At 39.0% G+C, this 13,086-nt stretch overlaps 1 protein-coding gene across 4 annotated transcripts in view; it reads left to right on the top strand.

Annotated features, from left to right (window-relative positions):
- FMN1 (formin 1) overlaps positions 1–13,086 on the top strand; it is a 423,173-nt gene that overhangs the window by 172,071 nt on the left and 238,016 nt on the right. For all 4 annotated transcript variants that reach the window (XM_074394141.1, XM_074394140.1, XM_074394139.1 and 1 more), the window contains one exon: positions 12,978–13,039. In XM_074394141.1, coding sequence (XP_074250242.1) covers positions 12,978–13,039 — 62 coding nt within the window. The remainder of the gene's footprint in view (positions 1–12,977; positions 13,040–13,086) is intronic.

Here is a 13,086-nt window from a genome sequence, read left to right as displayed (position 1 = left end):
CCCTTTCCCATCTGGGAACTATGGCTGCATCTCAGACTCTTTTTCTAAGCAGCAAGCCTGGCCCTGGCTTCCTGCCCCACGTTAGTGCTGTCAACCGCTGGTACTCTACAGTAACTTGACTCCAGGATGTCCTGCCTTCCCTGCCTGCCACGGTAACTGGGGCACAGCAGGCCAGAGCTTCAGGCCTGAAGTGCCACTTACTGGTTTGTCCCATTTCTGTTTCTCAAAGATGTAATTCTGCTTTGGTTCTTGACTGTGTCTTTTTACTCACTTGCTTTTTTTCATTGTTACATAGGCTTAGGAGGGAGCTAAAAAATGTGAAACTTTAACAACTGGAGATCTATTGGGAAACTTTCAACTTTTTTAGTAACATCAGATTGGAAATATCCCTTATTTGTTCTGATATTTCTCAGCTAGTTACCATGTCCATGCTAGTCCACTTTTCAAATCAAGGAGAAGTTGTCGTTTCACAGTTTGGCTCATCCTTGTCTCTCCCCAGCGTCCCCTCCACACCAAACCCTTCAAGCCTTGCTGTGGCACTTGGTAGCAAATTTAGAGTTTAAATATGAAGTACAATTGGTTGTCTGTATTCTTGGATTCTGCATTTGCAAATCTGACTAGCCTCAAATTGGAAACATTTGGAAAAAAATACCAAAATATCATACAAATTTAAAAAGAGTATAAGTATTTACATAGCATTTACATTGTATTCGATATTTATTTTATAAGTAATATAGAGGTGATTTAAAGTATGTAGGAGAATGTGCATAGGTTATATGCAAATGCTACACCATTTTATATATAAGGACTTGAGCATCCACAGATTTTAGTATCCTCCAGTCCTGGAACCAATCCCTCCCACTCCTGCCTTGGGATGACTTTATTGTGACTGCCACCTAGTGACAGGAGTTGGTTATTTTCAATTGTAGGTGAAATTTTATTCTAGTTAAGTGTGTGCCATTTCTGGAAGATTTGTTTCTTGACCATCATCTAATTTTTGTTGACTATGGTTTTTTTTTAAACCACATAAGTAGAAAGTAGATTGTAAGTTTTAGGGATCATGTACTGATGGAATTCTAAACCACCTAGCATCTCCATTATGACAGAACAGAAAATAAGGGTAACAGAAAAGGACAAGGTAGAAAGCAGGTTACCCCAGGATTGGCAGCTAGAATTTGATTTGATTACAGTTTTCTCTATGGCAAGGTGTCCATCAAATGGTTCCAGGCCTTTAATACTTACCTTTTCAATACAGGTAAAAGTCAGAGTCATAGTTATGAATTTCCTGACCTTTGTACATATTTTATATCGTCCCCAGAACATAAAGTCTCAATTGCTGTCCTGAGCTAATTTTTTGAGTATTAAACAATATAAGCATATTCATTTCTCCCATTTTATCCTCTTCTCTTAAACCTGTTTCTGTGTGTGTATGTGTAGAGAAAAGATGGTGAGACTCCACCTCAGTTGTTTGAAGCATCCAAAATGCTGTGAGTCTCTAAATAGTTAACTTGACTGAAAACTTACAAAGTGTATTCATCAGCTATTGCTTTAATAATGCTCTGTAACAAACCATGCTAAAATTAAGCAGCTTTCAAGAACAAGCATTTGTTAGTATAGGTGTAAAGGTCAGTTGTGGTTCAGCTGAGCTGGTTTGGGCTTTTTCAGGCTGTTCTTGACTGCTGACTGTGGCTAGGGTTTAAGTCTAAACCATATATCTTCCTCTGGAACCCGGGCTGAGTGAGTAGTAGCTACCCAGGATATGTTTTTCTTATATGAAATAGCAGGAGTACTAGAGGCAAGTCAAACTATGCAATTACATTTAAATCCCTCTTGATCTCACTTCAGTTTATATTCCGCTAGCCAAAACAAGTCACATGGCCAAGCCTAAAGCCATAGGAAGTATTCTTCACTGCCCCAAAATGGGGAGGTAAAAGCAGATGAATATTTGCTAAACAAAATTCTAGTCATTCACAACATATAAAATGATCAAATGAAATATAGTATTTTAAGAAAACAAAGGTTTAAAGGGTTAAAACTGTAATATAAATGCTGGAAGCTCTTAGACATTTCAAAGATGCACACCCTGAAAGCCTTTTAAGGTTGGAAATGCATGCTATTTCGTTGTATATACATAATGCTTAGTTCAGTGCCTGGCTTACAGAGATACTGAGCACATCCACAAAAGAGGCCACTAAGCATAGTAAGTCTTGGTTTGGTTTTTTGTTTTTTGTTTCTTTGGGATGGAGTTTCACTCTTGTCTCTCAGGCTGGAATGCCTGGCACAACCTAAGCTCACTGCAACCTCCACTTCCTGGGTTCAAGTGATTCTCCTCCCTCAGCCTCCTAAGTAGCTGGTCTTACAGGCTCCTGCCACCACACCTGGCTGATTTTTGTGTTTTAGTAGAGACGAGGTTTCACCATGTTGGTCAGGCTAGTCTCAAGCTTCTGATCTTTGGTGATCCACCCACCTCAGCCTCCCAAAGTGCTGGGATTACAGGCGTGAGCCACTGTGCCCGGCCACATAGTGAGTCTTATAGTGATCAAATCTAGTGGGGGGATGGGGGGCTTTCCCAAACAAGCAGTCAGTTCCGTAGCGGACAACAGCAGCTGGATGTTCCCCAATTCAATGGTGACACTGTTTACCTGGTGATAGTGTTAGATCCCACAAGTTGAGAACTCAGTCCCACAAGACTGCCCCACTTTCAGATGCCAGTGACAAGTCTGAGCTCCAGAACTTGTGACTGACCAAGTTGGGGTTCTCACAACCCTGCCTCTTTGGGTTGGATTAATTTGCTATAGTTGCTCAAAGAGCTCAGGGGAACATATTTGCTGGTTTATTAGCATAGTACAAAGGATACAGATGAAGAGATGCATAGGACAAGGTATGGGAGGAGGGGCATAGAGCTTCCATTTCTTCCTGGGTGTGCTACCCTCCAGGAACCTTTTTGTGTTTAGCAGTCCAGGTTTCTGAACCCAGTCCTCTTGGGTTTTCATGGAAGCTCCATTATGGACCATGGGTGATGAAATCATTGGATATTGGTGAGCGACTCAACCTTCAGCATCTCTGCCCTCCTGACAGATTGGGGAGTGGGACTGAAAGTGCCAACCCTCTAATCATGACTTGGCCTTGGTCTTTCAGGTGACCAGCCCCCATCCTGAAGCTACCTAAAAGCTGCCAGTTATTGGTCAATCATTAACATAAAAAAAACAAAGACATCACTTTGGAGAGTATAAGGATTTTACAAATTGTCAGGAAACGGGATCAAGGACCAAATATATATTTTGCAGTATCACAGGCACTAATCTTAGGCATGAGGGCTCTGCCTTCAAGTTGGGGTTCTCACAACCCTGCCTCTTTGGGTTTGGTTAATTTGCTAGAGTTTCTCAGAGAGCTCAGGGAAACACATTTGCTGGTTTATTAGAAAGCATAGTACAAAGGATACAGATGAACAGTGCATAGGACAAGGTACCTGATCACCTCCCAAAGTCCCCATTTCCTAATACCATCACCTTAGTGGGTAGGATTTTGACATATAAATTTTTTTTTGAGATGGAGTCTCACTCTGTCTCCCAGGCTGAAGTGCAGTGGTATGATCTCAGCTCACTGCATCCCCCACATTCTGGGCTCAAGCAGTTCTCCTACCTCTGCCTCCCAAGTAGCTGGGATTATAGGTATGAGCTACCAAACCCAGCTAATTTTTGTATTTGTAGTAGAGACAGGTTTCACCCTGTTGGCCAGGCTGGTATTGAACTCCTGACTTCAGGTGATTCACCTGCCTCGGCCTCCCAAAGTGCTGGGATTATAGGCATGAGCCACCCTACCCCGCCCATCATATGAATTTTAGTAGGACGCAAACATTCAAACTATGGTGGTAAGAAACTATTGGGCTTGGAGAATCGAAAGTTTTCCCCCATCTTTTAATATTGGCATTTTTATATTTCTGCCTAAAAAACTTTTATGTCTTGAAAAGAGGTTGAGAGTTATAACTCCTACATTAATGGGATTTCTCCCAGCTATTGTCCAATATTAGATTTTTCTGATATAGAAACTAGGTTCCTTTCTGTATGTTATTGAACAACATAGTAGGCTTACTGATAATTCACTTAACTTCTACATGGCCTCATCCTTTCTGAAGAGGCAGGATGAACTCCCCCCCCGACCCCCGCCAAAATATGATTCAGATACCAATTTTTGTTTTTTTCTGAGATGGAGTTTTGCTCTTGTTGCCCAGGCCGGAGTGCAATGGCATGATCTCGGCTCAGCGTAACCTGTGTCTCCTGCGTTTAAGCGATTCTCTTGCTTCAGCCTCCTGAGTAGCTGGGATTACAGGCATACACCACCACACCTGGCTAATATTGATGACCACACATGCATATGTGTTTGCACACACATGAGGGCATGAAAAAGTTTATTTACTCACATAATGAGACCTCCAGGGAAAGCAAGACAGGCCTCTTAAGCTGGTCCAAAAAGGACTTGTGAGAGAAAGTGAAGAAAACTTGCTTGGAGTTTTTATGGCATTCAGCAGGTAGTAATGGGCTGAGCATTCTTGCTTAAGGGCCGTAGCTATGTGGTTCAAATCTCCTATGTCAAAGCTTTTCCTATCAGATTGTCCAGATGTGTGAGGCACAGGGGAAGAGGAATGGTGAGGCTTAAAAACTGTCAGCAGTCAGTCATCAAACAATAGCGATAGACTTCTTATTGTACTTTTGCTACCATATGTGTGATCGTTGAAGGCCCACTGACAAAAGGTGTTGTATCAACATTACAGGTAATGGTCTCTCACCAGCTGCTAGCTCGAGATGCCCAGTTAAAAACCTCTGCCAGCAACTGTTGACTTTTTTTCTCTTTACTTCACTGCCTTTGAATCTACCTCCACTGCTTCTGGCAGATACAAAACTGGTTATGCTTTTTTCAGAGTGCACAGTTACTGAGGACTGCGTTGTTTACAAGTATCTGGAGAGGAAACGGGGGACTGCCAATGTACCCAGGCCAGGATGCACGCTTTGCTTTCATAAGCTTATTAAATATGAGAGCTTACATTTGATTTTATTCTTAGGTTTGGAGTAAATTACTTGTGACTCTGCCTTACATGAACTGTTGCCATTTTTGTCAATGTTAGAAATGGCTGGAGAAGCTTTGTACATTCACTCACAAATGAGTGAGTTTGAATTTGTATTTATCTGTCAGTAATTACCATATTTTTTCACATGTTATCCTTTATGCACCAGCTTCTTGAAATTTGATATATATTTTATACTACTTTGTTATTTTAATCAATTTACTTTTTTAGCTTAAATAAACCTTATTAAAGCAATGGTTCTCAAATTTGATGTGCATCATAATCACTTGGTAGGCTTTGTAAAGCATCCTCAGAGATTCTGAGTCAATGGATCCACAGTAGAGGAAAGAATTTGCATTTCTAAGATTTTTCCAGGTGATGCTGATGCTGTTGGTCCAGGCACCAGACTCTGATCAGCACTGTCTGAAAGCGTTATCAGTGAAATCATGGGTTTTATGTGCTAGTTTGATATTTTTTCCTAACATACATTAAAATATTCATCTGTCAAAATTTAAAGTTCAGGTATCTACAGACAGTGACCTTGTCGGTGTGTGTGCTAAGCTTTGGAAGCACTGATTGAGTATTGTCCAAATATAATTCAGAGGAAGCGTTTGATTATTACCCAAGCATAATTTAGAGGAAGGTTTTTTTCCCCCCTTTAAGTCATGTATGTACTTAAAAATATAGCAATGTGAGGTAGTGGGTAAAGGCCAATGAGAGTCACAGGCTGGACAAATCAGGATCTGTGGGTGGGAATCCGTGTTTCCCAGTCAGTTGAGAAATAAGAACGTTTCTAATTCCCTAATTGTACATAATCCAGTTTTGCCCATGTCATATGCATGTGTGATAGGGAGAGGCTGGGATATATATGTAGGAAACAGCATGAATGGAAATCAGATTTAACAACAAACTGGTGATTATGTACCCCAAAGTTCCTTTAGAAAAGACAAACTAATCATAATCACAGAACTTGTTGATACCAGCCATTGAAATTCACACCATTCACTCTGACCCCTGGCTCATCAAACCTCCCCGTGATTAAAAATCAGCGTTCTCCTTTTAAAGAGTTATGAAAAAAGTTTTCTCTAGTAATAGGATGAAGCAAGCAACTTTTCACTTTATAGAGGTTTTGAGTTTTGTTTGCATCTGCTGCTTATGCAACCACAAGAACAACAGTAACAGAAACAAAAACAAGGGAACAAACAGAAACTGCAGAGCCAGCACAGGTTCTTTGGGTCTGAATGTTGTTGGCACTGACTAGCATGTGGTTTTAGAAAAGTTGTTCAACCTGAGGTGTTCTCATCTGTAAAATAAGTCTTGATATGATAGGATCTACCTTGTAAATTTGATGTGAGGATAGCAGGAGTTAATCTGCATAAAGTGCTTGAAACTGTTCCTGAAAAATAACCCTCAATAATGTTACCTGTACCCACATATAATTAGATAAGCTCATTTAATAAGTGATGGACTACTACATGCCTTCTGTGTTTGTGAAATCATCTTTAATTCTACTTTTCACAAATTGGAGGGCACAAACCTTGTAATGACACCTGGCAGAAAGGATGTCTTGTTATTGTGAACTGATCAAACAAAGGTTTGTGCAGCATAAAGGGAAGGAACCAGTTAGCCCAAATACTAGACTAAGAGCTTTATTTCTGCAGAGAAAGTTTTTATTTTTTTTCCTCCAAAATGTTGAATCCTGCCATTTAGGAGCCTTACTCTTTTCTCTGTCTTTCATGGACTGTATTACTGTTTTTAAAAAAGACATTCTTTACGCTTGTTTTATGTGGGCTATATTATTTAAATTCATTTATTAACTTCCATTAGGGTCTAATGTGACTTCAAATGAGTCTGCCCTTTTCAAGCCCTGAAATTTAAAATCTGTGTTCCTCCTTTTCACACATTTATAAGGTCACAGAGGTACTGAATACCAATACTAGAGTCAAGTTCTCTTTTTAACAAATACACGCATCCTTGGTCTTTCACAAATATTGAAAAATTGACAAGGATGCGTGCATTTGTATTTTAACAAATACACACATCCTTGTCAATTTTTCAATATTTGTGTATTTGTATTTTAACAAATACATGCATCCTTGTCAATTCACAGGAATTGACACCTGTGCCTCCCATCTTCACACACTCTAAGGCAGGTGTCCCCAAACTTTTTACACAGTGGGCCAGTTCACTGTCCCTCACACCATTGGAGGGCCGCCACATACTGTGCTCCTCTCACTGACCACCAATGAAAGAGGTGCCCCTTCCTGAAGTTCCGCGGGGGGCCGGATAAATGGCCTCAGGGGGCCGCATGCGGCCCATGGGCCATATTTTGGGGACGCCTGCTCTAAGGTATTTGCAAGCCTCAAGAAGCGTTTCAGGGCAGGAGGCTGCTACTAGCAAGGCACATTGAGAAACCACTAACTAAGCTTTGACTCATGGACTTTATTTTATAACCTTTATATTCTCTTACTCCCCTCTTATGAACTCTCAAAGTGAGCATTCACCAATGCCAGCAATAAAGACATTAGCTTCCTCCTTCTACATGCTGCTCTGGGACTTTGTCATCTTTGTTGCGATGGGAGTGTGTTTTCCTGCCACCTGTCACACTAGGACTCTTGGTAAAAATATTTGTAAGGAGGAGATGAATCATGCTTCCTAGGTGTTAGTTCTGCAGTAGTGTTCTTCATTGATTGGTTAATGAATTAGTCATAACAATATCTGTCACACCCATATAGGTACAGTTTACACAAAATGAGTCATTTCAAAACATAGTTTGTGTAATTTCTATTTAGAATGTAATGCTATTCTCAAGGGACATCAATTTCACAAGGAGCTTGGTTTAACTACCCTTCCTTTGACTACTTTGTAGAAGCTTAGAATTCGTTAGGGTTTAGATATTTATCAAGACCTGGGCTAGGACTCAACATTTACACAAGATTCAAACTTACTAAATCATTTTGTGCTTCTTATTTTATGAATCCAGATATTCTCTTTTGCCTATATTGATATTTGAGAAAACTAATGTAACCAATTTTCAAAAGCAAAGCTTTTTTTTATCTTAATGTTAGATATGCATAAAGAAAATTTCATAAAACATTTCCAATTTAAAGAATAATTTTTCATTTAATATCTATACAATACCTCCTTGCCCAATCACAACCCAGCTCAGTTTGTCTTCTCCTGGAAACCACCATTCTTCTGACTTTTATTAATATTATTACTTGCTTTTCTTTCTTTTTTAAAATAAAAGACACATTTATTCTGCTTCATGATCAGACTATCACATTTCACAATTCATAGCATGGGTGCAAGAAACCCCCACTATATTAAAACCCTTTGTTGGACTGCTTTATACTACAGAAATTAAAATAACCTGTTATACAACTAATCACAAATACAGTCCTTAAGTCTTTTGCCCATACACAGGTGTACTGTATAAAGCATGTCTTCTTTGTAGCAGCCAGGCCCTGCCACCACTGTGCTTCACTGAGTTCACAAATCTGTTGGAACCTACAGCTTCCCTGTCACTTCTCTGGCTCTACTCTCTTGCTAAGCTTTGTTTCCTGGCAGTAATTAAAATCTTCTGCCAGCGCCATAGTTAGTGCTACCCCTATAGCCTCCTTGGTTTTGTGGTTTGGCGAGGTATTGGCTTCCAATATCAAAGCGACCATCATAGGGGCCAGAGCTTTTGCCTCCAAAGTTTTTCCCTTCATGGATCAAAAATTTGAAGACTGATCATTTTAATTGCCAAAATCATTGTAGCTTCCACCACCTCCAAAATTGCTTCCATCATTACCAAATTCACTATAGCCATCTCCACTGCTACCATATCCTCCACCACCACAGCTACCACTAAAGTCACTATGACTGCTGAAGTTTCCTCCACAACCAAAGGTGTCATTCCCACCAAAACAACCTTTATGGCTACCATGAGAGTTTCCAGAACTGCCTTGACATCTTTTGGCTGGATGAAGCGCTAGCTATTCAGTGCTTTGACAGGGCTTTCTTGCCTTCACAGTTGTGGTCATTTACAGTATAGTATTTCTGAATGACAGTCTTATCCACAGAGTCATGGTTGTCAAAGGCTACAGAGGCAAAGTCCCCTTTCTTGACACTGCCTTGAGCAGTCATGATTTCAATCACTTCAGTTTTTCTATACTGTTCAAAATCTTAGGTGATGTTCTTCAGTGTCTTCTTTAATGCTATCGTCAAATTATCTTTTTCACAGATAAGTGGGCACCTGGTCTTTGGGAATCTTGAGACAGCTCTCTTTGGTTCCACTACTCTTCCATCCACCTTGTATGACCTTGCATTCAAGGCTGCATCTACCTCCTCCACAGTGGCATAGGTGACAACCCAAAGTCCCTGGAGCCCTTGGTGTTTGGATATCTCATTACTACACAGTTCTTCAGCATTCCCCATTGCACAAAATGTCTCCTGAGCCTCTTAACGGTGGTTTCAAAGCTCAGCCCTCTGATGAGGAGCTTCCACAGCGTTAGGGCTCTTTGAAGGACTCTGGCTGAGACATGACAGCAGTGGGAAGACAGACAGTGCTTTCTTTTGTGCCGTCCAATGGCAGAAAGGTTGCTTTTCTTCATAGTTTTGTCATTTATACATGCCTAAGGTTAGGATTGTTGGTTAAGGAAGCATGAATATCTTCAACTTTATTAGAAAATATAATTGTTCATAGTGATTGTCTCAATTTGAACTCCTACTGTAAGCGTGTGAAAGTTTGCATTGTTCCAGATCTTCACCAATGCTCTGTTTTCAGACCTTAAGTATTCCTGATTAATAAGAAGGAGCACCTTTTAACATAGTTATTATTTGTATATTATCTTTTTAAAGTGCCTGTTGATGTTTTTTGCCCAGTTTTCACATGAGCTTAATTTTCTATAGTTTTATAGGATTTATTTATATATTTATACTAGATATTTGTGGATTATGCTACAAGTATATTCTCCCACTCTGTGGGGAATATTATCTCTATTGATAACAGATTGATCTATTGTCAGTCTGTTTCTCTATGATATATTTTAAGAAAAAGAAGTTCTTAATTTTAATGCAGTCAAATTTATCAAGTTTTTTTCTTTATATATATTGCTTTGTAAATATTAAGAAATCCTTTTTCTATCTGATGTTATAAAATATGCTATATTATCTAATAAAATATTTACAATTTTGCTTTTTACAGTTGAGCACTTACACGACTTCAAATAGATTATTGTATAGTATAAGGTTAGGATCCAGTTTTGTCTTTTTCCATAAGAAATAGGCAGAATATTATTTTTTTCCCAGCCAATAGTTATTGAAAAGATCATTCTTTAAGTAATGATCTTCAGTACTACTTCTGTCATAAATAAAGGAACCATAAATTAATGGTATCTTTCTAGACTCTCTATTCTATCTTGTTAGTCTTTTTGCGTATCCTATTACATCTGCTAGTAGCCCGAGAAAAATGATAAATATAAACGATGGTAGCAGATATCCTTGTGTAATGCTGAATCTCATAGAGAAAACATTTACCAGTATAATATTTGATGTCAGATTTAAAACAAATTACCATACTTTTTTTGGTGTACTGTTTCTTGAATTTTAACACTCAACATATATGGATTCATGTAACAACCTCCATAATCAGGATAGAGAATAATATCTAATATCATTACCCCTAAAATTCCTTTGCTTGCTGCCACTTTGTAGTCAACCCCCTCCCTGAATGCCCATCTCTAACCTCTAGCAACTACTACTCTGAACTGTTCTTCATCTCTCTAGTTTTGTCTTTTCCAGATGTCATATAAATGCAGTTGTATAGTGGTTGGCTTTCTGAGACTGACTGCTTTCACTCTGCATAATGCCTTTAAGATTTCTCCACATTGGCCAGGCACTTTGAGAGGCTTAAGAGGGTGGATCACCTGAGGTCAGGAGTTCGAAAGCAGCCTGACCAACATGGTGAAACCCTGTCTATACTAAAAATACAAAAATTAGCCAGGCCTGATGGTGGGCACCTGTAATCCCAGCTACTTGGGAGGCTGAGGCAGGAGAATTGCTTGAATCTGAGAGGTGGAGGTTGCAGTGAGCCAAGACTGTGCCATTGCACTTCAACCTGGCTGACATGAGTGAATCTCATCTCAAAAAAAGAAAAAAAGATTCTTTCATGTTGATGCATATATTCCTCTTTATTGTTGAATAGTATTTCATTATATGGACATACCATCATTTGTTTATACATTCACCCATTAAATTAAGCATGTTTTCTGGCTCTGAAAATTATTCTACTTCCTTGATCAAGCTATTTAATATCTGTTACTGTCTTCATCAATAATAGAGATAATAAAAGTACCTACATCATAGGGTTATTGCGGGGATGAAATGAGTTGATAAATACAAAGTACTTAGAATAATGCCTGATGTAAGTAGTCATTCCTGTTGTTTTCAATATTAGCAAAGATTTTGAGGTAGAAAAGAACAAGTTCAAGGAATGGCAAGAAAGCCAGTGTACCTGGAGTATAATGAACAAGGGGAAGGAGTGGTATGAAATGATAGGAAGAGGGATGTAAGAACCAGGACATGGAGGTTTTTATGGGCTACAGCAGAGAGCTCTGGTTTCACTCGAATTGCATGAAAAGCCAGGGATGAGATGATCTGGTTCACGTCTATGTAGATAACTCAGTCAGCTTTGATGAGAATCAATTACAGTGGTGCTAAGAGTAGAAGTACCTACCAGAAGTACACTGCTTTAGTCTAGCAGAGAGTGGGTGGTAGCTTGGATTATCGTTGTGCTGGTGGGGATAGTGACAAGTACTCATGACCAAACCATTCAAGGTATGGTTTGGATTTAGAAACCACAGAACTTTCGAATGGATTCACAGCTCAGTGGAGCACCTTCCTCACAACAGTAGTGGTCTATAGCCATAATTAGCAGCAGCAACACTCCTCTTCTGGCATGGCTTTGCCAGTGATTTCCTTTTCCATTTTTTAATTAAAATTCAAACTTTCATGCCTGATTTAGGAAATCTACTTAGAAAAATAGCCTGGCGTTCACACATAATTAAAAGAAGGAAAACTACACCTTTCTTACTCACATTCATGACCCCAAACACATTTGTAAAAAATTGGCTTATCTCACAAAAATGTGTGCTCATAGCATTTTGCCTTGTGGTTCTTTGCAGCCTGTATAGTTCCATGACCCCACACACTTAGCATTTCTGCTGGAAATAAAGTTGTCTTAACAGCTTCATGCTTAGCCAGCAGAATGGTAGTTTTAGTGGCTGGCTGGAGTTTTTGTGTACACTTGGGACTTATTGTTGAAATAAACATGATTAGAATCATATTAAAATTGGACCAGAAATTTAGTTTTGTCCTTTCAGCCTCAATTCACCCAAGAATCTCTCATCCAAATGACAGATAGTATTGACTTTCTGAGATAAAGATTAAAATCAGCTGTGGGTGCTTACTTAGCCTTGCATTCAAATGGAGATTTTTGTTTCTTTTTTTGAAGCGGAGTTAAAAATAGAGTTCTCTGATCTCACATAGAAAGTTTTCTTTTGTTTCCTGCCCTTTCTGCTCTTAAGACCTCTGTATTTGTCTTCTGTGGGGCCTTAACTTCCAACTCCTTAAAGATAACACCTGACCCAGTGTTAATCTGGAACATACTCATCATCCTTTTTTTTTTTTTTTTAACCCTATCCCATCTACTTAATTTGTGACTTTTCATAATTCAGGGTTTGCTGAAAAGAAGGAATTTACCTTTTATCCTTAACTATTGGTAATGTCTTTCAGCAATTTTTAACATCTCTTGTCAGGTTAATATCAAATTGTGGCATTTATTTTAGTTTATTTTGAAGAGGACCATTAGAATACATTTTGTGCCTACTTTTGTACTTCTTTATAACTGGCTTCTTTTTTCATTTTACAGAATACCAAGCTGCTATTTTACACTTGAAGAGGGAGCACAAAGAAGAAATTGAAAACCTGCAGGTATACCTCTTTGATTCTACTTAACTGGTTCTATAGAATTGATACGT

The sequence above is a fragment of the Saimiri boliviensis genome, chromosome 2, assembly GCF_048565385.1.
Source record: "Saimiri boliviensis isolate mSaiBol1 chromosome 2, mSaiBol1.pri, whole genome shotgun sequence".
NCBI classification, from domain to species: domain Eukaryota; kingdom Metazoa; phylum Chordata; class Mammalia; order Primates; family Cebidae; genus Saimiri; species Saimiri boliviensis.
This window is presented reverse-complemented; position numbering and strand designations above follow the sequence as displayed.